This window comes from Lottia gigantea, assembly GCF_000327385.1.
Source record: "Lottia gigantea unplaced genomic scaffold LOTGIsca_14, whole genome shotgun sequence".
NCBI classification, from domain to species: domain Eukaryota; kingdom Metazoa; phylum Mollusca; class Gastropoda; family Lottiidae; genus Lottia; species Lottia gigantea.
This window is the reverse complement of record NW_008707617.1, coordinates 3,663,319-3,691,292: the sequence shown is the minus strand read 5'-3', so window position 1 is coordinate 3,691,292 and position 27,974 is coordinate 3,663,319. Positions and strand designations below refer to the sequence as shown.

Genomic DNA, 27,974 nt, shown 5'->3' with positions numbered 1-27,974 from the left:
TAAACAGTATTCGAGGTTAATGTTCCATTGTTTGGAATATGGGTATTCAGGAAGAGATTAGAATAATCATAGCTAAGATCAGCTAATAAAATGGCAATGTTATCAATCAAATCTAAATAATTCTTGTTTCCTACAGAGTTAACAAGGTGACGATAATAATTCTTTGATTTTTCTCTATATAAATTAAGAGTAATTGGTATATAAGTAAAATGAAGTTATTGTCAGTACCAACCTGTAAACTTGATGAAGACGTGGTGTTTTGATAAAAAGATAAGGGAGATAATTCCAATGTTAGTAGGATATTTTATCTCATTAAAACCACCTGTTGAGTTTATAGTCAAGTTAAATACCTGTATTTCATTCAAATCAGTTTTCAAAATCAGTATTATAAGGCCTACTATAATCATATATATACATGTATTTCATTCAAATCAGTTTTTAAAATCAGTATTATAAGGCCTACTATAATCATATATATACATGTATTTCATTCAAATCAGTATTATAAGGCCTACTATAATCATATATATACATGTATTTCATTCAAATCAGATTTTAAGATCAGTATTATCTGGTCTACTATAATCATATAAACACCTGTATTTCATTCAAATCAGTTTTTAAAATCAGTATTATAAGGCCTACTATAATCATATAAACACCTGTATTTCATTCAAATCAGATTTTAAGATCAGTTTTATCTGGCCTACTATAATCATATATATACATGTATTTCATTCAAATCAGATTTTAAGATCAGTATTATAGGGCCTACTATAATCATATATATACATGTATTTCATTCAAATCAGATTTTAAAATCAGTATTATAAGGCCTACTATAATCATATATATACATGTATTTCATTCAAATCAGATTTTAAGATCAGTATTATCTGGCCTACTATAATCATATATATACATGTATTTCATTCAAATCAGATTTTAAGATCAGTATTATAAGGCCTACTATAATCATATATATACATGTATTTCATTCAAATCAGATTTTAAAATCAGTATTATAGGGCCTACTATAATCATATATATACATGTATTTCATTCAAATCAGTAGTATCTGGCCTACTATAATCATATACCAGTGAATACCTGCATTTCATTTAAATTAGTTTCTAAAATCGGTACTATCTGTTATACTATAATCATATAAATAGCTTTAAGATACTGACCTAAGATCATTAGTATTGTCAGCAAATATAAAATTGAAGACTTCTTTCACTACAAAATATGAGATCTCCAGAAAACAATTCAAATACGACAGATAATTATTAAAATGATTTTTTTTATCATTTTTACTACATGCTGAATCTTACCGAAATGTTATTAGAATTACATTCTTCCTACACACTTTCTGACATGTTCCAATCTATTATTGGACTGGAATCATTCTTCATGCAAATCAAAGCAATTCTGAACTTTCATGCCATGATCTCACGTTCTTTGATTAGTAGTTTCTGTCTAGTTAGCTTCAGAAAGAATTAATTTTATGAGAAACTGAGGTAAAATGAGACTTTTATACAAATTATAAGTCTACATGAAAACCATTGGAAAGAATTTTACAGACATTCTAACATGATATTACATTGGTAATAACATTCTATCATCCATTAAAACTCTTACAATAATGTACTGTGATCAGGGATAATGATTTCACTATCTGCCAGTCAGATCTTCCAGAATGTCTGGCTGGGTCTGGTATATGAATGATTGAAAGAAGCTATAGATGTTGTCAATTTCTGATTGCAATTGAAGTTATACTAGTCTCATTTTTAAGAAACTGAAAGTTTGTTCATAATGCAGATGTCTTATAAGATGGCAACGTTATATAAATGAATAGCCCATGTGACGTCACTGAACACCCAATCAACAGCAAAAAACTACTGTATCTCAGAAATGTGTGATGATATACCTGAAAGTATCATTAAATAGCTTAATCAACTTTGATTTAAATGATGTAAAATATGATTAGTTTTGAGTTACTAGGACTGGAGAAATATGTTTTAGACATCAAAGTGGCAATTTTAATGTGCCATCATCTTACATTGTTTGTTTGTGTTATGAGCCTCATTCTGGAGAATAATGTCTAGAGATGCAAATTCTTAAACAACAAATGCCACCTGAGTTAATACATCATAATGGTTTTCTGTGTGTTAATTTATACTTTTATCATAGTTTCACTGTTCTTGCTTCCTTATCTGTGGTTCACACATAATAGTTTGAGTTAATAGATCACTCAAAGTATTTATGAATATTTTTCTAGTAATTAATTTTTTTATCAAGAAATAATATAGTCTCAAGAAGTTTCAGTACAGAAATCAGTCAGTAGATCAAGGATTATGTTTTAACGGACATGTTCAATTCTTACAAATACACTTCTATAGACTCTCTGTTCTTTGAAGTTTCTCAATGATCCTCTCAATACCTTAATCAATAACATTTATAGGAATTATGTGAATGGATTGTTTACAGACATAGCTGTTTCATCGACTGTTTCATATACATACATATTGGTAAAAAGAAACATATTATTTGACTCTATTTCCAACATCATTTACATTCATGACGTTATTGAACTTCCATTTCGTTGCAATATTAATTTGTTTTAATCTCTTTCAGGAATATCTTTAGAATATTTCTCAGACTTGATGGAAGTGTCTATTGATCAAGCTGACTGTAGAATGACTTAATATTACCAAATTTTTTGAAAAGTCAGTCAATGATCGTAACACAGTACATTTTGTCCATGTGTGGTGTTTTTGAGTAAGACAGTCCTTTTAAGGTGGCTTAAAGGCTAAGTTTACTTGTAGTAAGAATTGTAAACTCTTCTCAACTGGGCAATCTTGATGACCATACTAAACAAACTGCTTACTTAAACCAACCAGAACAGAATAGATTCATTGAACAAATGAGCTCAGGTGATTCAGAATGCAAAACCTTCACTGACAGTTGATCCCAGAACAGGATCCTTTGATACTGTACAATACTTATTGAATATCTCTTAACAGAAATATCATTTACTCATTTATACTGACTACATATTTGTCAATAAGATATGTTATTATTGATCCTAAACAACTCAGACATTAACCTCTATAATACATGACAACTCTTAAATTATATATATTGTTTTTGAACTTCAAGAAAGTATTTGATTTGGTATGGGTACGTCCATATTAGTTATTGAAAACTCAACCTCAACTCAACCTTATTTCAACTAATTCAATTTTCCAGTCCTGGCGTGACTATAATATTACTCAGATTAACAGCAAAGTCGTTTGGCAATTCTAGAAATACTTTAATTAGATTAGTATGGAAGAGAAGTACCAAAACTAAAGGTTTGGAATGAAAACAGACAAAACTACAAAATTCTGAAAAGTTAATGTTTATTGGCCTTGGTTTAAACTTATAGATATTTCCAGACACACAAAACAACACTGGAATTTTGATTTGTCTACATATTCTTAAAAAATCTATTCATTAAAGCTGAATGTACCATTATATGCAATTGTGGTACAAACTATAATTGAAATGTACAGTTTATGTATGTATATTTACTATGTTATTACTGTTATTTTTAAGTACTATATCTGAATATACATCATTTTAATATACAGATATATACAGATATATTTAATGAATATGTTTGTTTTGTATGTTGTTTGATTTTCATTTTGCTGTGTTTGTCAGTTGCCTTTGCAACTTTGGGAGAAATGTATGTTTAGTACCTATATAAAAGATTACAAATGTTTGCTTAACATATTGATTGAATAATTTGTAACCTGTGAGTAAATTAACATGTAGGAGAACACTAACCTTCAATTCTGAAGAAGGCCTCTTCTTCTCCTGCTGCATTACTGGCAATACATTTATATCTACCTACATCGCTCTTTTTCACTCGGTTAATCTGTAGACGTGATGCTCTTCTGAAATAAAATGGTTTATTATGTTAAACTGTTTTGTTCCGGGCAGCTGATAAGTAAAATATTGGGAAACAAGCAAATTAATAGATTGGTTAATTGACTGATTTTGGAGGTAGATGACAGAAATACAATGGAACAAAATTACTTTTATACCCTTCTGTTCAAAAAAATACTTTGATCTTTGATGAGTAAATTTATTTCCTGATTTATGCTCTAAAATCAAATGCAAGAAGGCAGGTTAGAAAATTATGTCAAAAGTTATGTAATTGTACCTAAAAATGTACATGAAATAACTTATGTTATTTTATACTTCTATCATTTATTTGCATAAGGTGAAGATGGAAACTTGTGAGGTAAAATTAGCTGTATTTAAACATTACATTGTATATTTTATAAACAAGACCAGAACGGCAGCCATGTTATTTTCTAAATAGACTTCTGTTACTAGATGGTGAAGATATGACCAGACTGCTGGCAACCAAACTTAGTAAAACATAAGAACTGCGACAACACCAATACTTATAGATAATCATTGTATCATTCAATCTTGAATGACATTTTAACAGATCTAAAAGATAGTTACCCTATTCAAAGTAAAAAATCAATATCCTTATTCTAGAAGATCTGTTTTAATTAGTGATTGAATCTAGGATACATTGAATTATTACAAATTTGGTCAAACAAGAAATAAGATTCTCCTTCCTTTGGCTTCCTCTAATATATCATATTTCATATGAAATGATTCATGGAAAGAATTTAAAAAACATGCACAGATATTTTATAGCTTTCAATAGCAACTAATTGCAAGAAAAAATCATCTATTTCTGCCATCTATTATACAACATTAAAAACTTTTGGCACAATTAGTTGCCAATTGTTAAGATTTGAATTTAAATTCTCTTGAAATCACGCCACATTTCTTCACACAGAAGTTAGTCTTGTATAAACAGTGTTAAAACTTGTTAATTGTTTTAAGAATTAAGACAGCATTAGAAAGTACTCCAACATATCTGATTAGAATCTAATCAAAATAAAAACAAACACCCAAATTGTCATGATTCACCCATTACACTCTTATAGAAGCTAAAAACAGACCATTTTTTGGCATGTTAGCTATATCTGTATGACAAAAATAACATATTTTATTGCGTTAATGTGTCTGAAATGTGTTTTTCTGAATAATTAGAAGAATCATACTGAGAATAAAGAATGTAAGAAGTAAAAATATAGTTAAAATTAAATTAAATTTTCAACCAGGGTGTCCAAGCACAGTACTTTAGAACCATATTTTAACAGGATACAAGAATCTTCAGGATGATTCTATATCGGGAAGAGTTCCACATTAAAATTAGTCCAGAAATTAAATTCCACATCATAAAAGGACCATACTTACTTTCCATTTTTGATATTGAGACCTTTCCTCCGTGTTAATAAAACATCATCTTTATACCAACTATATATAGCACGAGGTTTGGCTTTAGCTGAACATCGTATTCGAATTTTCTGACCTTCACGCTTTTTTTGGTCTTTTATTCTTTTGATTTTTGGTATTTTTGCTGAAAATATAAAATGTGAAGCATTAAGTTTTATAAAAATATTAATTGTTGTTTGTCATCAAAACACAGGTGATATTGGTTTTTAAGTTTCTGAAACCAGTTTAACCAACAGAAAAGTTGTATGTATATTTAATTTCTTGGAATTTCAGAGGCTGAACAAGTGATACCAAAAATAGGAACAGGCATGTATAAAAGATACATAAGGTTAAGTGTTATCTTCAAACTCAACATTTATGTCAAACTTAATTCTAAAGTCATCCACATCACACTATGAGTTGCAGATAAGATTAAACATTCATCTCTAACCAGTTTTTTAAAAAGGTAAGGCCAACCAGCCAGCTAGACCTTTCATCTTATTAGATAAGATTTCTCATGAAAGTTACAACAAGTGTAAACTAGTTAACTTTTGCTCTCACATAATCTGACTGATTTAAAAATAGTTATCAAAACACAACTTTCATGACACCAGTTCAGGTAATGATAAAACCACTAGTTGGTTGAGAAATTTGGGAATTACATAAGTAAGAAAAATGTAATTTTATTAGTGGACAAGTCTATGGGATGACACACACGTTCCCTAAATCTGCCTAATAATAGCATACAAAATAATTTGAAATGTACCAAACTGAAATTTATCAGCAATAGAAAAAGTTCTTCCCTAAACGACTTCATTCACCTAGAACAAAGATGATCCCCTTAAAACATTTTTAACATGTTTTCAGACAGATAATAGTCTGAAATAGTATGATGTTTTCATGGTTTTATCACTTATCTTAGAATTTCATCATTTTACATATTTTCAATAAAATTTTCAATAAATTTCCATCATACATTATTACCTTGAAGTGAAATTAGTTTGCTGATATACTTTAAATCAAAATCACGACTGACTGGAGCAAATATTGTCTGCATAAATTAGGAAGATTATACAAATAACCAGAAGCACAACAAAAAAAATCAAATTGTCTTACAATATTTAAAGGCCCTTTTACAATACTTATATGTCATTGTTTAGTCTGCACCCTCTAGGAAGCCTAATTTTTACTTGATTGACTTTGTCTATTTCATTCAAAAACATTTTATACCATCACAATTACTAGAAAGCGGTATGATTAGTAGATACTTCATCTGTTTACAGTGTCACTTAAGTTTTGGTAGCTGAATTTGGCTGTTGCAGTTAGCTCATTTTGTTATTTCAATTCTTTAGGTCAATACATATAATTGACTGAACATTACAGAAATTTTATTTTTACCGGACATTCACATATTATCTGTGAATGAGTAATGAGAATGGAAAGTTAATAACCTGATTCAAAACATCACACTGTTATTTACACATCTAATAAATGGAATTAATAAGAACCTGAATTATTGATGCTTTCTACCACCCTTAGACTATAAATTAAAAGATATACAACTTGGTAGTAGTTTTTTTTATAGCATGTAGTACTTAATAGATTATCCTACCATAGTCTTTTGGCCTTATAGTGATGAGCTAATTGGAATCATGATAATGAGAGTATTTAATTAGTCACTCTCAGAGACTAATCAAAGATAACACCAGTAATTTCAGGACTGGTGCCATGGCTATATACAGTATATTATATAACATGCAGTGTATGTTTGTGTGTGTGTCTTTTCAACTAAAATCATACTAATGACTAACTAATTTCACATAATTAATAGACTTATCTATTGCTCTGTGACCTAGGCCAGTGCTTTCATTGAGACTCGTCTCAAAACACCAGTAATAATGTATGTTTTTACTTCTAAATATTTTAGTGGCTCAACAAAACCTGGTTATAGCTAACACAAGCTCAATGAAGTCAACAACAAAAAACTTGAAATGAAGGAATAAAGAGATGGAATTGGCATGTCCACTTTTACATGGAATTTGGGGAAAAAGAGAATCGAGCCAAATCACATCTTGATTGACTGGTAGTTTTAATGCAGAAATATTTTGCTCAAGCCCCATATTGACTTTCGCCCATTATCACCCATAATCCTTATTACAAACAGACCTTGAGAAGCTCCTATCTGACACATCTCATGGATGGCAAATACAATCCCATCAATAACCCTGTTTCAAAGTTCATAGTTACAATCTAGTTCTGCTTGAACACTTTGATTAAAAATGTCTCAATTAAATGATGCCATTCAGTCTCCTATCTCCAACCTATATCATTTGATTTGATATTATTGCTTCTTTTAAGTTAGAGAGAATTTCTGACATTTTCTCATTTCCTATCTGACTGTATCATAGATATCAGAGTACTTCCATGGTGACAGCATTGGAAATAATCTTGGTAAATATGTCAAGCTGAAAGATACTGTTTATTTTAATCATGATATATGTTTCAGTAACTAATACCTAACATCAAGTGAGATTCGTGTATCATTCACCAAATCAGAAGATTTGTTCAGTTATTCAAGGTTGTGTAAAATCTCTTCATAAAGTGAATCTTTGAGCAGCAGATAGCAATCTTCAATTATCAATACTAAAGAAATGATGTAAAGAAAAAGGTGAGGACTATAAAATTTGACCCTCAACTAATGAAATTACCACACTGAAGTTCTATAGTCAATATCAATAGAGGATATCCTTCAATAAACCAACCTCAATCAGTAGTAAGTCACCTCCTATCATCAGTAATTCACAGCTAGTAGGATATTTAGTAGATATCAAAGCATAATACTTCTAGTTATTGGATTTTTATTCATTAATAGAGAGGTCATTTCCAATATATGTCATCTATATTTCCAAGCCTTTAGATATTCCCTGAAAACAAACTGGATGGCAAAGATCATCTTCAAGACACCAAATACAACGATATGGTTTACTTAACTTCATTTATGCATAAAATATCTGAAAAGTCTATGCAAACAATATTTTATTTATTTGGCATATTACATTATTCATATATATGTGTAAACTTGATCCATCAATATGAAATAGAAACAACCAGAAGCAATTTATATTTCTCTTTAGAAGGAAGCAGTACCATCCATACACTTAAAGAGTTGTGAAGATGTGTATTAAATGTTTCAAGAAGGATTTTAAGAAGAGAGAGTAAGAAAACTAAAATGTTAAGGATTGTTCGACTGCCTTCAAGACAGTTTAAGTGAGTTAAAAATCTATTGTCAGTTTACAATTCAGTGGATACAGTCTAGCAAACATTCTCTATGATATAATTATCTAGTTGACTTGCTTCGTGCATACACTAAATATTCCCTTAATTATTCTTAACTGTCTGGCTCTAGCAGAATCTTGATTCCTAAACTGATTTCTATAGTCATTAATATTTCAGGACATATTTTAATTTTGTCTGCATCTATCTAAATTTTTAACAGGAGCTTAGCCCTATAAATTTTCAATCAATAATTTGTCTATGATTACAGACCTAGGTATAATTATTTAGTCCTACCCATGTAACTCCTTTAAATACAAAGACAATCTGAAATATTAAAGTCAGAGTATGGTTGAGGCTGTAAGTACCAACCACAGTCAGTGTTTATATGTTAAGTTTCAATGATATTCCCCGAATTCAGCACTCTTGATATCAATGATTTAATTTATCTTAGTGAAATTCTGAATTCCACTGCACTATTAACAAATTAATTTGCTTTACCTTGAGTTGTTACACTGGGATCATTTTTGGATTATATTCTGATGCAGGCAGACTTGACTCACTGAGACATTTCTTACTAGGTCATTGCCAGATCAAATCATTTTTTTTTTTATCTACCTTTGTATTTATAGGTCATGTTCTACCACTTGTTAACAAGCTGAGTATATGATAAAAATCAGAGTAAACTAACACTACTTGTCAACAGTAGTAAGGAAATATGAGTAGTAAATTGGTGGTAGATAGTATGCCAGACACAGGTACAGGAATGAAGTTTGCAATGGTGGCCTGCATATGTTACTAGTCTGGTTCCAGTCTGTTTAGTTCTTTAGAATCAATTGTATTCTAGGGTAAAACAGTGTTAAATGTTAGTTCTGCATCTCTTGTGTCATTCCATAATATTACCAACTACTGAATTCTTGTATCTGAGTATCCGAGTGTGGGTGGAAAATAACAGATGTACTTTTGCTGGAGATCAAGTGGAAATGTAAATGTCCCTTTATATTTATCCTGCAATTCTATTTCGTTGCACGAGAGTAGGTTCTCACCATTCACACCTTCCTCATGTCTCTTGCACATCTGCCATCATTGATTCTATTGTTAATTCTGTTGCAGGTGACATAATATGGGTACATGAGACTTTTTTTTTCTTTTTACTTAACTTCTGTGTACAAAGGTACCAGCAGTCTTCATACAAATGTTAATCTTCTTATCCATGATGCAGAATTGATTGTTGAATCAGAACAAGTATTTTACATCAAGCAATGATCTGTATAATTTATGGTATAAAATTGATGAGATTCTAAGAACTCTTCACTGTACTTGTATGACTGATAAGAGCACAGAGTACTTCATAATTACAAGAAACAGTATCTGAATAGGTCAGAAGTATTTTAAAGTTATCACCTTCTAAAATTCATTAAACGCAAATGTCCTTTCAAAGCATATAAAAATATTAACATGTGGCAGAACAACCTGCATGACATTTACTCTTACTCATCACTTTTCTATTCCCGATTAGGACATTTTTTTTTCATTTTTCCCAAATTTTCTAACTGTTAAATGCAAGGATTATCAAATCTTAAATCTAAGGGGAATGGTTTGTCTTATTGGAAATCTTTTAAAGAAAAAATCTAAAAAGAGACAGAAATATGTTAGAATCCTCAGTGGGATATCATATTTCTCTAAAAATGGCATGTTAAATCCTAATATTCCACTTCAGTCATTTCTAAAATTCTTTTTATTTGATTTTAAATATTCTCAAGAACTAAGGAGACTGTAATCGTTAAAACCAAGTGATTTCTACTCTAGGGAAAAATTCTGAATTTCTTCCAATTACAAAACAATTTTGGCTAATTACTTAACATCATGACAAACTCACACAGAACTAGAGATAAAATTTAGAACCAAGTCTGTTAAATCCACTATGTAATTCAAAATCGTGACTAAATTGACCTTCCTAATATGACTTTGTATAAAAAACAACATGGTCTCTCATCAAGACACCAAAGAATTAGCTCAGCATGTTATATTTTGGTAATTTTTTCCCAGAACTAAAACTGATGATTTCATTGTGGCACTTATTCCAACCTTTGGTAAACGAATTTGTAAGCCACAAAAGAGAATTCTTTATATTGAGTGTACATTATGATGATCCTCAAAAATTATATTAGGGTCTCTCAAACTACAAGAATTTTGAGAATGATTAGAGGCAAAGCATTATTTTCTGAATGGTTTCAACAAATTGTAGACAAATTCAATGCAGGTTTTTCATTCTGACTGATACAGGATACATAATCTAGACAGGACTACATCCCTGAAGGAAGTGATAAATTTAAAGAAAACAAAGTAGAATATCACCCCAACTACTTAATAATCACTAGTAGAAGATAATAAATCTCTTCTGAATATTTCACTGATAATTACTAGCTATTTAAATAAACATTGTTAGAATGATTAGAATATTCTTCATTGCCAACTAGCAACTTAATACATCATTAAGTATTCACTGTTTTCAGTAATAAAATACTGTTAACAGCTTTTTTCAAACATCACAATACAGGTATTGTATAGTTATTTCTATTCAAATTTATAGTTTATGTACATGTACCAATAAATTAAAAAAATTATTTGCCCAATGAGAAGAGAAATGTAGGGCCATAACAGATAAATTTCACCTTTCAGTATAAATTCAGAATACTATTTGAGTTTTAACTGTGCCAATTCAATCATTTACAGCAGAAATTTGAAAATCTAGAAACCGTAAAATATAGGAACATATATATATCAAAATTGAATTAGTTCAATCACACATTTGATCCCATACCATATCATTACTACACTTGAAGAACCAAATAACAGTTTTCACTTTTTATGAGTTAGTTCACCTAAAACCAAGGGAAACAGTACAAAGTAATCATAGAGTAATTTGTATGTGAAGTAGGTATGAATTATCAATATCTTTATCAGATTAGTTGTGGTCTAGAGCCACCCAGGTGGTCAAAAGGCAGCCAAAACACTAGAATACACCCTGCAGTCCTCCTTCTAACTCAATATTACTATCATAAACAGTAGTTTATTACTATTTTACTATATTTACTATATACTTCAAACCTAACTACTCCATCACATCAAATAAGCCTGGAAATAGGTAGAGTTTCAGGAAGGACTTAAAATGAATGATTTAAATACAAGTATTCATTAAAAGTAATAGTGTGTTAATATGAAACTATTAATAACAGTGAATTTGCAGTTGTTTTGTCTGGGTTTCTTTTTTCACAGAGATACAATACTATATCAGCTATCTGTGCATGCAATTGACCATTTGATGTGATGCATAAGTATTAAAAATGCATGTATTATGTATTAACACTGAACATAGATGTTATGTAAAGATATAAATTACATCAAATTATAACCTAACATCAGCCTGGCTTCAATCTGACTAAACAAATTATAAAAGTTAAGCTGCCATGGATCACTGTCAAGAATTGATTTTCCTTGCTGATATGATGTCACGAAATCTTGGCTGTACAGATCTTCAAGACAAATACTATATATCATAGAAATTAAATGGCAGAAGAAAAACAGGGAAAAGTTATCCATAACAGATATACGGAGATAGAATTGTTGATCTGTATGAATGTCAAGAACTAGACAAACTTTCACAGCAATCAATATTCATTAAACTAACCTGTTTCCTTTTCTTTAAAGAGACACATTGCTAACATCTTATTATTAAATTGCTACCCGACGCAGTGAAATTCAAATTTCTTAACTATGACAGCATGACATAATTATTGACATAAAACTGTAGCTTTAAGGAGAAGATTACTCATGTTCCTGAATACATTAAGTGCCTACTAAAATTATTAAAACTAAAACGTTTCCTGATTTATTATTAACTTTGACAGAGAAGAAGAATCATAAAATTCTGTAGGAAAATTGATGATAATAGAGACTATTACAACAAGTTAAAGAATCATAAAATAAAGTAGTACCAGTGGGTGGTGTAATAACAAATAAAAGTACAATGTGATGTTGTCACTATTAATCAGATTACTACACCATTAATTATGGTACTTTAGCTATGAAACAGTACCTATAAAATGGAATCATGAGATTAGAAAATTCGACACAGAAGATTGATTATTGCTCAGAAATAGCGTCGGACATAAAAGATTCATTAAACAATAATTAGATATGAAATACACAGTTTCGAAGACAGCAAAATTTTCAGCCCTATTCAGCTGATTTCAAGAACGTAACCCTTCCATCTACATGCAATCAAATTTCAATAATTTTACATGTTAACAAAGTCAGTTTTTTTTTTATCACAAATAAGAATTTAAAAACAAGTGATTTTTTTTTACTCTTTTCCATATCATATATTGAATCAAATATTAAAAATAGAAGCATCAAATTATACTCATATCAAATTTTCTCTGAAAATAACTTAACAGTTTCAAGTTTATTTACTAAACTCTTCAACTCAAGCTCAGATGTATTGTTTAAGAGAAAAAACATGCCATGATGTAAGGAGATCCCTATACAAAATCAATGAATTAAAACTAAAAGTTGACAACATGATAGCAAAGTATTATAATAGCTTAGTCCTACTTCAAATTACAGACCTCTAGGATTTCTTCATTTTTCACAGAATCTATTTTTGTTCCATCATTTACTGTAAATAGTTTAATATACAATTACTTCAAGAACTATATCAGTGGTTAAGTAGAGTTCAAATAGTTTTTTAACCTTTAAGCAACACTTTCATGGAGTGTCAATATATATTTGAAAATTTCACTGAGTGTGAAGGCAAGTCAAAACGAAATTCCTTAAAAAGAAAGATAGCTAAACTTGAAATATTGCTTCTATGATAAATATGCCCAATATTATGTATGCTATACCTCTTTCAAAATAATGGAATATTAGTTCTTTATATAAAAATCCTTCAAGGAGATGCTATTTAATTCAAGCTTCACAGAATGATTTATTTTATGGTTACAAAGTGAATTAACCATTATTTAGATGAGTTTTGAGGTTTTATCACTAACCAAATGGAATTTACATGTCATATAAAAGTGTCATCTTGTTAGATGATGGATGAAATATTCTTCTACATCTTTTCTACCGTCATTATCAGATGTGCCTAAACACCAAAATATCATGGATTCAAGAATTGTAACCTATTATGGCTTTCTACAAGTTTAGTTACTATATATTCTACAAGCAAATATAAACACCAAAGAGCCCCTCCAAAAAAATCTTGTGCAGTACTATATTGGCTTTATACAATGCAGATTGGCTTTTAATAGAGCAGTATTGGCTTTATACAGTGAAGGTTTGGCTATTGAGTTGTATACAATACAGTGCAGTATTGGCAGCTATTCTCTTTAAACAGTGCAGAATTGGCTTTATACGATGCAGTATTTATAATATCTCAGTTTAACATCCGAATCTAAATTATAAACAAAGAAGAAAAGAGAAATGATTAAAATCTTGTCAAGCTGACATGAAACCATGACTTAATCTAACATTAAAATTCTATCCGCTTCCAAATGAAACAATTTAACTGTGAATGGAAATGAAATTTTCAGTGTGATAAGATAATCTGTCTTAATGGTTGATTTTCCTGATTTCCCTTGGAAGTAATATGAATACATGCTAATATAACATCAAGGCACCATTTTACTTAATACAAATATGTGTATACCGTCAGTCATTTAGGGCATAAAACTTAACATTACTTGTTCTGTTTTATCTATTTAGCATAGTAATGAAAGCAATCTGTTTTTCTATGTGCTGATAAACTTCATTTAGTTCAGAATAAGGTTAGTTGACATGGCATGCTTAATAAAAGGTGACAAAGATTTTGGCATAAAGAAAGAGTATGATCCACCAGGTAACTTATATTAACAATATCCTACCTATAATCACTTGTTAAAAAGTTTTTAGATAATATTAATATTGATTCAGGTGTTGATATGATTTATATGATATATTGAGCAGGTTGCATCTAAATTAACACCTGATGTAAAATGAATCATACTGTGTTTTTCTGCAGGTTTTGATGGTGTACATGGGTATAGAAATTAACAACATGCAGTGTGCATGAGGAAAATTTCCAAAAAAATATCACAACTTGTTAATTTTCAATTTTTTTCCTTTATTTGCACATTAGTACACTTAAAAGACATTCAATGATTGATCTTATCTGGATTTGAATTCTTATATCAACATGCAGACTGCAAATTTATGGCAGAAACTGTCTTCAGTAGTAATGCTCTGAAGAAATATTTACTTCCAATCAGTTTATTGACTGGAATATTAGTCTTCCTAAACTGTTTTAAAACCTAACCCAATATTAGTTCATCTAATATATTTTAATCCATTATTGAAAGCAGTATGCATCAACTGAGCTGTGTGTGATATATCACCACTTGTTTTTCTGAATGTAATCTTTAACTGTATATAAAGTACTAGAGGTTAGTGTTTCCATTAGCTTCAATTTTATTAGAATTCCAGCTCAACAAATATAATAGAATGATACCTGAGGGGCCTCTTCTATATATCTTAAAACTGATTAAGTCCTCCCTTAATTATGATAAATGTTGCAGAAGTTTCCACTATATCTAACCAGTAGCAGACTTATTAGATTGAAGAGATGAAGGGTGTTTAAATGGTGATATTACTGAAAATGGATGAAAACTAAACCATACCCAAATTTTAGAAGCATTTTTGCTGAAACATACAGTGTTCTATATTAAAAGACACTTTTTAAAAAGCATGAACATAAAATCAATATCCCTTTACTCACTTAACTTTAAATTCAGTACAATTGTCTAAAATTGACAACCATGAAAGCTTCAATCAAAATTCCAACCAGACAAACAACTGGTAAATACAATGATTTTAACACTGATATTTGAAAGTCAATCTCAGCAAATCCCCCTTCAACCAATCTGAGTGACAGGCCTGTCTTCAGTAAATGTTTTAGATTTTACCAAGTCTAATATTCCTCTTGTATTTGACAGCAAAATGATGTATGTGAATATTAACTTGTCATTGAAAGGTTTTTGAACTGGAATTTATAGTCCAAAAATCAAATTTTTGCATAATTTGTGGCCAAGTGGTCTGGTGATTTGAACATAAAAATTGTACTAAGCTGTGACATAAAAATTCTAAATATTTACAAAGTAATTTTAAGGTTTGGAAAAATTTGGTTCAACTTGTATCATAAATTTACTTTTTCAAATCTCATCAAATACTGCTTAACCCCTTCAGCAAGTTTATCTACTGTTAACTTTCTATTTATTTTGATTCTTTAAACACTAAGAATTTTTGACCCTTGGAACAATTATTACCATTTAGTAATTGTCAGAGTCTATGTAGCTAGTATTTTTTTTCTTTTTTTTTTAATGTTTCATTAAATCTGGGTTTGATATCTAATCAATTTGAAAGAAAAGTGGACGAAGAGAAAGCCAATGATCAATATTTTAACATTTATCTGTGATCACACCAAGTCAATATTTTCAGGGTAAAAAGACAACATAAAGAGAGTTGTAATGACCAGTATAGTTCGATAATCGAGACTATTATCACAAGGTTTTCACCATGGTATTTACGTATTGATCCCCACTGATAGACGCCAATGTGAATCAAGAAAAAACGAATCAAAACAAAAACCTATATTGATTGTGAAATTGTTATCTATACTCTCCAACACGGAATGGTTTGACCTACTTTGGGAACCAATAGAACTGATAAATACTAGAAATTCACACAAAAGCCGACTGCATTCATCTCTTAAGTCATCTCTTGACCATGTCTTAAGTTCAATATCCAGATTTGTTTCACAAGGTCTTTAAATAAAGTGAACATTAGGAAATTACCTTGTCATGTGTAAAAATAAACATTAATCATCAGGTCTCAGTCAGACCAATAGTAAGATTTTAACTTTGTAACCTCCATATGACTGTACCCTGCTTCCATAAGTCTTTAAAAAGAATAAAAGTCTGTTCCACATATGGGTTTTAGCATCACAGCTCTTGCAAGACTTCATAATACATATATTATAGTATTTGATAACTAGGTACATCTATGTTTCAGAATTATACAATGAACCAATTTGGAACTGCTAACTGGACACATTACTACTTTGTCAAGAATGTTATTACAAGAAAAGATGTAGAGCACTCTGACCAGAATTGAGTTTGATAACTGAGAAGCAACTGATAGAAGTTTTGATTCAATATTGGTCCATATTTCAGTTGAAACTGAATATTTAATTTTGTTAAATCAAAAAAAATATTAACTGATATTTAATCATTTCAATGGATATTCAACTGAAACTAGAGGTGATACTATTTATATATAGTTATATTGTTATATTGTTATATTGAAGGAAATTAAATAACTATGTTTGAACAAATACAAGATATTTGAATGATTGATCTCTATACAGTTTTAACATGTATTTAATCATTCATCATTGATTTTGCATCAATAACAGGATGTTGGTTTACAGTTACCTGCTTTTGTAGAGAAGAATAGCTGTATTAAAATGATACTTCATAAATTGTAAAAAAAACTCTTTCATTGCACTTTTCACAGAAATGACATAAAGACACCCTAAAACTGAATTTTCATTTTATATAATGTTCTACTTTTTTTTCAAAATCTAGTTTATGTGTTGTTCAAATATTCAGAACATAGAATTGATATGATTTGGAACATTTTTTTAAATATATGAGTATAATAACCATGATATTCATATGTTTTCCTTCAGAAAAAACTTCTGATGAAACTAAATTTCAATGAATATTTATCATAAAATGATATCTTCTGAGCTATATATACAGCTGTGAACATCTGGTTATTGTTTTATTTTCTTATTAAAAAATTTCAAAGAAATATTTGAAATGACACTTTATCAACCTATATTAAGTTTAAAAACAATGAACTAGATCAAAGCAATCAGTTTTAAATACTTCAATAATATTTTTCTTCAGGCAAATGAGTTTTTTTTCAAATATTTCATTTCTTGTTTTAAATGATTGCGCACGTGTACCTAATGCATCAAAATAAATGAAATATTTGACAACCACCTCTATACAGTGTAATTATTATGATGGCTTTCTCCCAAATATATTATGGTCATGTTTGTCATAGAGGTGCTTCTAAATAATATTTAGATGTTAACATGGATCACCAACATAAGCTTAGGCCTACAATATAAAATATATATTGATATATTGAATCAAGTCAATGAAATGTTTCTATAAATCAAAACAATACAGCAATTTTTCAGTGCATTCAACAGTAGGGAGGCCATAGACTGTATCAACAAAAGTATTGCTGCATCCTCGAACTTTTTCCTTTACCAATATAGCTGTTAGAACTGAAGATAATAAAACAGAACTACATTACATCAAGTGAAGGCAAGTAGAAAGGTTTAGACTAGACAATTCAATCTGATCTGACTTTAAAAGGTGTAAATTTGGCTCTGGAGATTATTTTCTTTTTAATTACAGATATTATTCTGGTAACTCAAGTCCAATATTACACGTAACTTACTGTTATCTTACTAAACTTTAATCGTTTTTAGGCTAGTAGTTGTTATTTATATAACGTTCCCCTAAATAAATTGGTCCAATTTTATATATTTGTCTAGTAGTGTTTTAGTATGTCTTATCAAAATCACCCGCGATAACATCCAGTTTGCGTAACTTGAGTCAATCTGTTAAAATGTTCAGATTAGTACAGATTGAACTAATGTTAGTTGAAATAGGATAAAAATACTGTCTGAAGGTGTGTTTAATTTGCCAATAAGTAACCTGTGCAAGACTGTCTTAAAACTTGACCAAAATGAAGGAAAGACTACTTATCCTTTTCAACTGCTTTGATCCAGATAAGCCTTCAACTGACATACCCTACAAAAGTTCTCATTCATGTATTGATGCAAAGATTTGTAATAGTATATTATTTCTTATTTCATCATAGACTATATTAGTGTATGGCAGTCTACATGCTGAGTTAATGTCAGTTTGTTGGAAGGTAAAGAGAGCTATTACTTCTCTCAAAACTGTTTATTTTTTCAGGCTGATCGGAGATGAAAATCGTAAAATAATGTTACAGGTATCATCAAGTTCATTCTACTAGTAGCAAAAAAAATACTTTGATTTAGTGAGTCAATAAGCTAGATATAGAATCAGACTTGGTGGGGTTAGACAAATGTACAGGTTCAGAAAGATCTACTTTTCAGATCCACAAGAGGATGTAAGTGGCAGTCAAAGCACCCACAATATAAATCCCAACTGTTATTCTACATATTGAACTGTAACATTAGTTTAAAACAGAATTTCAAATGAAAGAAACAGATATTAACATCACAGGTTTCTGCCCAAGATTGAGTTATTGAATCTGTACAACATGTAGTAGCCAGTGCTGGAAATTCACTCAGAAATCAACATTGGCATAAACTGTCAAGGATCTGTAATGTTCGCTGCTTGTAACATACAAGGCTTTTGTTTATTGCCCATCCAAAAGACAACATACCAGGGAAATCAACATAAAAAGTCCACAGAAATCTAGAATATGATTATAGATCTATATGAAAAAATTAAATAAGGTAAGGTTGTCTAGTCCAATTCCCTTCTTAATCTTGCAAACAACTGATTCTTGCCTCATTGAAATAAGACAGATGTATAAATAATGATAATGACCTGATTTCACCACCAACCACATGCTTTATGTTTATTTGGGAACAGTAATTGATCATAAAATACCATTTCAAGTTATAAACAATTATTCTCATGGATAATAATAATCTAGAACAGATCTATGTTAATATGTCTACTGACTCGCGACTTCAAAGTTACCAGATTCACTATTATATAAACATCATTATTCACTTGAGAAATTAACATTTCACTTTTGTACTACAGACAGTCTGAAGTAACAGTCAATTTCTTATTTTTTTTATATTTTCAAAGTGATAAATTGATATTAATACTAGCTGGAATAATCAGCATAGCTTTAGATGATTGAAGTCTGAGAGAGAGGGTGAGTATCACAACTAAAATACAACATGAGCCAAAGTGAGCCTACATTTGAACAAACTGCAGTCAAGAGAGTCTTCTTCAAATTCAACTATCAATACTACAATTTGTGTCAGGACCACAAAGTTGTACAGAACTTTGAAACGCACATATAATAATTTCACCAACTTATGATAAAGCAGGTAAATAAATAGGCCAAGATTTAAATGAAATGAATGGAGTTTTACGTCTTACTTTTCAGCACCATGTGGGCTAATGAAGACGGGCAACGCCATGCAGGGTGCAACGAGGGAAATTTTGCCAGGACAGCGGCATTAGCCTGCTCTTTTTCAATTTCCAACTGTCGAGGGATCTTTAACGTGCACCAAGATTTAAATACAGAATGAAATAGTGATGACATAACCCTCATCATACATGTAAAAATTTGAAAAATGAAAAAAAAGTCTGATAATGGTAAACATCAAAAAGATAGTGTAATTTTTAAAATTTCAATGGTATATAAAATTGATATGTTATATGATAATAATGATATTTATTGGTAAAGGGTTGTTATCTCCTCCTCCTCTACAATCAGTTGATAGTTTCAAGTTGTCTACATTCTTGAAGACTTGTGGTTTGTAAAATGGTTCATCATTAACTCCAGCTATCAAGATTTGGGGTACAAATGGGGGACAGACCGACTCTATGGGGAGACATTTGTCAAAGCTGATTTCTCTGTGGAGACGTGATGTCTCAAGCCTCTCATAGAGTGCCCTAGATGTTTCTCCCAAGAAATTATTCAAGAAATAGAATTTATTTGGCAAAAACATCTAAGAATCATATTTTTTTTAATTTGTTAAACAGAAAGTGGTGGTGCAAACACCCCCTGTGCCTCCTCAGTCACTGCCTGTTAATGATCTTTAACCAAAACCCAGACATTTATTATAAACTTCAGTTCATTATAACATGAGTCTAAGATTTTGAATTTGCAGCTAATAGCATAGCTAAGCTTGTTGTTTATTCTTTTGAAAGTCATTAGTATCAATCATGGTGTTAGTCTATCAGATTGAAGCTATATTGAGATTGGAAGAGTTGTAGTTTACTTCAATTTATTTTAACGCTGCTGACAATTCAATTTTCCTACCAGCCATATTGTTGTTGACCATCGAAATCAGGCTTGACAGTGCATTATACTGATTGTTATACATTATTTACTAGCTACTGTTTATTCTTTATCAATCTTACAATATAAACCTTATAGTGTACACTTTTATTTATACAATACAGTGTTATGTAATAAATATCACATAATACTTCAATAAAGCCTTTCTAGTTGTATTTTAATCATGTTAATTCTTACAGGTTTGACTATAGTCCTGGGATTTCTATTTGACTGAGTTAAGTATGTGATTCCATATATATAAAGCAGAGCACATTTATTAAATTTAAAAACAAGTAGAAACCATCTAACTTTGATAATAAAACAGGAAATGAAATGAATGGAGTTTTACATCCCATGTCGGCACTTGATTAGGCTAATTAAGATGGAATAATAAAATCAGGCAGCACTATGACACAGAAGAGGTCTACTAAATTTGTATGCAATTATTGTTCAAACATAGTTTCTCTCCAATTGCCAGTTGACATACAGTAAGTATATGTTATAGGTAATATAAGTTGGAGGGGAAATTGTCCAGAAACATTGATCCAAATCAATAATTTCTGTTGAAATAATAAATCTCTTTAAGCAGTCAACCATCTCAAGTAGACCTCTGTGGAAAACAAGAAAAGATATAGGTGTTGATAGAGAACTCTATTAACTTTTTACGCTTACTTAAACTCAGAGAAATACCTTACATATTTAATCTTCACTAGGACACACTTGACACTGGTGAGCTCATTCAACTGTAAGAACATTAGACTGTAAACTAATGACATTCTGGTCAGTATTTAATACAACAAAAATATCAGCTCTCAGATTTAAACTCATTGTACACATTCTGATATCCTAACAAATCTAAAACTTAATATTGAGTAACTGGTAGATCTTAGCAATGATTTGGTATTGATACAAATAACTGTCAAATCATGTAGCCTTCACAACAATTGACATGTATAAAGAAAGAATTTATAAGAATATCAATACTAGCATTTCCTTCAGCAAGGATTAGTACTTATCTAGTCAGACCATATGATCAGTGAAATATACCAATATCTACAAATATTAATTCATTTCAAATCACTGTCATATTGAACAAAGCTTGAATAAGATTGATTTTATAATGTTAAATTTTGCTGATATACATATTAACCTCACTTCATAATATATAGATAACAATAACCGGTAGGCTGTTATCAATGAGAAATTCCTAAGCTGTGCGTTGTCAAGTTTAAACACCTTGAAACATTTTAGTGAATGAAATACCATAGTGTTCCGTGGGAGAGTGTGTGTAGGTGAGGGGAACAAGTTTCATCAAGCTAATATTATAATTAGGTCACATTACTTACCACCTACTACTAAAAGTTTTACCTTTTGAACGCCTACTCATGACCATTGAATACCCTGAAATCTCTCCCCTTTTGAAAGGCTTGTTATAACTGTGTGAAATTTTTCAAATAATTTTTGAACTGCTTGAGATATAGAAAAAATAAAATTTGACAACAATGTTTCTGCACCCGACTGACTATAGGCTAACATAGATTCAGCAGCATTCCTTAGGCAATGAAATACACTGCAATGATATACACAGTGACCAAAAAATGTCGGGTAGACCAGTAATGCCTTTGGGTGATGCTCTTGACCATTTACATTCATATCAATTCATAATTCATTTCATAATACCATACATTGGATCTAATCCCAATTCAGATAGTCTCAAATATATGAAATATGTTGAAATGCTAGTAATGCTAGCAGTCCCGTGAACTTTTTATTAACATTATGACACCCCTTCAAAAATTGTTAAAATAGAAAAGATAATATATACAATATATAAAGCATACAATTACTACACTATGTTACTATTTCACATTAAAGTGAATAAACTTAATTTACTTCACAAGATTAAAATTGTTTTTGAAGATGTTCTCTGAACAATTACTTAAACAAATCAACTTTGATCTGAAGCTACCACATCAGTTTTCCTTTGAGCAAAATTTTCCCAGCCTATACTCTAGCATATTACAGCAGTGGACATCCTTCTCAGATGTATATTCTTCGCGTCCAAACATCTTGTATAAGTCAAATTAATTTCACTTTTTTTTCAAGCAATTATAGCAAGGCTTCACCAAGAAAAGTCAATGTTTACAAAAATTACTAATTTAAGATTATCACTTTAAGTACGGTACATTCTTGTCATTGTTACCAACAGATCACTTTGACATGCTCATTTCATTCACCACCCAGTTTTAGGGACATTTTAAGAAACAGTAGCCTAACCTTTCATTATGACATAGAAAAGAAATTCAGTGTAAATATATATTCTATTTCAAACAACACCTATGCTTCAAGACATAACCAGTTCTGCCTCATCTAAAATATTTTCATAATCATTACAGTTCTGAGAGAGCAATTTGACTAGTAAAAGAATTAATATCTACAACATATGCAAGCAGGAAGAGTACATTATAGTAAAACCCAATATATAAATATATTTAACAGTAATCTTAGAGAAACCTGTTATATTTTCTGTTAAACATATTAACAGAGTGAAAAAAAGAACACCCAAGCCATTTTTTTACTTCTTGTCATGAAGCAAAACACTTACGTCAATCAACTTCTACATCAAAGTCTTAAAGAGACTATTTGTCAGTGACTAAAGTGTTATTATTACTTCATAAACAGCTTATCTTTAATATTTTAACTATATATAACTCCCTTAACTCTACTTATAGATTTAGACTACCACCACCTGTAAATCTCTTCAGTAACACCAGCTTGGTGATGGTTCTATTGGTACAACCTTTCAATATCATAGCCATAGATACTACTGTACTTGTTGGCACTGCAGAGGTACTTAAATCATGACGTTTAAAATTAAACAGAAAAAAGATTATGCAAATTTTTTTATATGAAATTAACTGTTTAGCATATTTTTAATTTCTGTTTGCAAGTACCAACAGCTGCAAAACTATATCCAAAACAATCTCCTTCACATAAATATGTAAATGGTTAGTGACTTTTAGACTTGAAATTCCATTAAAGCAATATTACCAGGTAGATTGATTGCCTAGAAGATTTTCAACTGAAACGGCCCACCCACAAGAAAATAAGAAAAGAAACACCCCCACTGTGTATTTAGTGATGAACCTGCCTGGTGAAACAGGTGCCCTTTGATAATTACCTTCCATATACCTATCATACATTTATGATATCTATATCCAGTTCAATACAGTCATGATTTCAAACACTTGTTATTTGAATCAATCAGAATGAACTACTTCAGGTAACAGAAGCATTTTCAAATTGTTATAGTATATAGGTGAGCTAGAGGTGCAGATCATGACTTGCAGAATCAAATCATATTCTTCTATACATTAAAGATAGCACTGGACTGAATAATAAAATCAAGTATTGTCAAAATCCAGCAACAATCATGCCTTTTAGTGTTTTAGAGCTAAATTTGAAAGCATTTTCAAGAACAAGGGCAATAACTCATACTTAATATTTTTCGATTTTCTGATTTTCGATAGGGTTCATCCTTGGGTGATTACGAACATTCAAACCAAGTTTTGTCAAAATCCGTCAAGAGTTGTGTCTTGTAGAATGTTTACGGGCAATTGTGCACGGACCGACGGACATGGGTGACGGCAATATACGCCCCCCATTTCATGTGGGCGTATAAAAATTGGATCTTGTTGTTGACTGAAGCATTTGTCACAGACTGTCAAATTCTTGATAGCACAGCGTCACATACTTGGATGAAACTTTTCAAATTACCATGTTTGGGTCTCATTCTTGTAAAAAGCAATAAATGTTATCAATATAAGAGTTTCCAAACTCATGTGCATTATGTCAAATTTAAATTCCATCACAGTTTCAACAAAAATAATTTATCTACATGATGAGCAATTTCACCTCCATACATCCTGTTCTGTAATTTCTCATTCACTGAAGAAAAGCAATTCAGTCTCAAATTGAGATCAAATAGTTAATTTGTAAAGTATATAAAAGAAAATGATATTTTTCTTGAGTTATAATATCGATATTAAGAGTATAAATATGATAAATTCTGTTAAAATGTTATTTTAGTTAACTTAGTAATGATGTATAATAATAAAATCTGGTTCCTTGAATCAACAGTATTCCTGGCAATACTCAGATAAATCATAGACTGGTGGTGTGGTCTATAATCAATATAATTCAATGTTGATGGATGAACTTTTACTGAGGAGATGCAGGTATGTAACAACATCTAAAAGACCCTTTGAAGACAAAATCTGGAAATCTTGATGCTTCACATGCAATTTCTGCAGTTTTGTTTCTCAGATGATTCAAGTAATCAGTTCAAAAAGATTTCATACATTTTAAAACATAAAAAAAATACCACTTTTTAATTGCATACTATTCTAAGGAAATGCACAAATTGCACAAAATATTCACAGGATAGGTCTTTACCAAAATGAAACAATGTTTTAAAGAATTAAAACCAAACGATGAAGGTGGTCTAAATTATTCAAATTCAAACATCAATAATATATCCAGGTATGTGTTTTAATGAGGTATGTTGTGGTGGGAGGTATAATGAGTTAGATTCTGTCTAAAAACATCCTTTAACCTCCTGATCTTAACAACCAAAATATCATCATCTCATTTCCTCTTCCACTCAAAACATTCACCAGACACAAAATATTATTACATAATAATCCATCTTCCATTTATACAGGTAATCATCCTTATGAACTTTACCAATATATTCAAAAAGGAAGCAATTTTATCTGACTTATAAATACATGTAAGAAACTAAGGTATCAGACAATAGAGTAAGAGTAACTATACTACTGAATCACTGTTTGATTGAAGTCAGAATCCAAACAGTACTTAGATTGTGTGAATTGTTAATACAGGAGTAAAAACAAATTCAAATCTAAATTCATTATTCTATTATTCAAAAACTATACAGTAGGACTACTGATGTAGATATCAGTTTCAAGTAAATTTAAATTCCATATTAAGCATGTCTAAAAATATAATAATTTAACATGGTATACTCAAATGAAAAGTGAAATCATGAAATAGTACAACCTTAGCACTTGACGTTTTTTTTTTTTTAAATTAAACCATTCATGCATGTGTCATTCAATTACATGAATTCATTCAATGTAGATTGTCATTCATTGATCAAGACTGTAAATTTGAAAGAAGTGATTGTTACCACCAGTTACACCTATATTAAAATATATTGAATGGTTATACCTTACTAAGGTAAACAAAAATTGAATAATTTTCCAAAGATTGCAAATTTTGATTGGTTTGTATGGTAGCAATATTTGAAACAGCAAAGCATGCCTTAAGATATCAAAGTATAGTGTAGAAAGATGTAAGCCGAAGTTATCTTGTAAGTAGTGGCTTGTAAGCAGAAGATATATCTTGTAAGCAGTAGATATATCTTGTAAGTAGTAACTTGTAAGCAGATGATATATCTTGTAAGTACCAGTATATCTTGACATTTGATTTTGGTCTTACTATAAATTATGTATTATGTATGTATAATACAACTAAACTTCTTTTACAAAACACACTAGACCTGTGAATATACCCCAGGATTTCCAAGTGAGTGAAATTAGGACAATACCAGAATGAGCTAGCCAGATTAAGATTTCTGCTGGTAGTACTATAACCAGTGCTAAGACTATAAAAATCATGTATTTATCTACTATAGATATGCATGCTAATGGAATAATAAATATCAAATTCATCAACAAGAGAAAAGAGAAATCAATAGAACAAGTTCACCGAACTCTGAATATTTATTTTATAATTATTATATCTTGAAGATATCTGTCAATGTTTTGACAACAGGAAATACAATGTAAACAAATCTCAACCTACAATATTCTTACTCAGACAACACCCAAGCTAGACCCTCAATAACTATTCCAAATATTTACCATAAGCAATTAATATCCCGATTGTAATCATAATAGCAGTGAACTTCTAGATTCACCTTTTTTACAAGTAAAAAAAGCTATACTGCAGATACAATTACATGTAGTATAGGTGAAAATGTTAAATATAAGGTTATTTTAAGGAGTTGCTTTTTAAATCATCTTATCAAAAGGTAATATTGCATGTAAAAAAGCATGTGATATCATTGAAGGTGTAATTATATGTAATGTACAGTGTAATTTTAGGGAGTTTCTCCTTTGATTTGATAGGGTGTTAACATTACAAACCCTCTTGAACAATATAGAGGATGGCTCGGTCAGGAAATTAGACCAGATTGGTTTATTTTTAGGGAGTTATCAGTATACTATAATATTATTATAGTGTGAGCTGATAGATTAGGTGGTAATCCATTATGTCTTTTTCAAGTGCATCAACTTGTACCTTTTAACAAGGAACTTCCATCTCAAAAAGGCTCAGATTAACTTTAAGAAATAGCCTGATTAATAAAACATCAGTATATGTAATACTCCAAAGAGCATGTCATATCTATGCACAATATATATGGCAATGAAGCTCAAAGCTCCATGCATTGAAACATATTCAAAATCGAAATTTTTCTAAATATTGCACTTTTCCTGTTTGATTTGCTTTCAACAAACATATACACTGGAATTCGATCATTGATTAAAATTAATGAAGATCCATTACAAGATGTGATCAAGTGAAACATGTTATTTCAAAGAAGAAATCAAATACAACATATAGAGCTACTTAAAGCTATTTCATCTATTCTGGTTTTACTCTATCATTCTATATGGACCTATCATTCTACAAGTTAATAGTTACACTTGCAAATAATATTTGAAGAAGGAAAAAAGCAAATATTACGACTTTTGATGATTAAGGTTAACAAATAGTTCTGTTTTGACTTGAACTTTACATCATATTCTATAAAGAAGATCCTCAACAACAAATCCTGGTAAAATTTGGCTTCAAATAATAATCAGTTCTGTGAAACAGTGAGTGATGTTCAGTTAGTAAATGTGTTTAAAACACAATTTAGAATCTTTGTCATTATCATATCCTTGATTTCAACTCAATCTGTTGATGGGATCTTTACCCAATAGGGATACATGTATTTAATAGCTAGTCTGACTAGAGAGTAGATATTATAGGTTCTCAGTCCATAATCAGTATATCAC

The 27,974-nt window shown here is 30.2% G+C and overlaps 1 protein-coding gene across 1 annotated transcript; it reads right to left on the bottom strand.

The window, feature by feature from the left end:
• Positions 1–3,558: 3,558 nt before the first annotated feature.
• LOTGIDRAFT_157623 (hypothetical protein) lies at positions 3,559–7,543 on the bottom strand (the record flags this gene model as incomplete). Its single annotated transcript, XM_009049825.1, has 4 exons — positions 3,559–3,608; positions 3,835–3,944; positions 5,335–5,497; positions 7,519–7,543. 4 exons carry the CDS (start codon positions 7,541–7,543, stop codon positions 3,559–3,561), a joined length of 348 nt encoding a protein of 115 aa, XP_009048073.1.
• Positions 7,544–27,974: the final 20,431 nt, after the last annotated feature.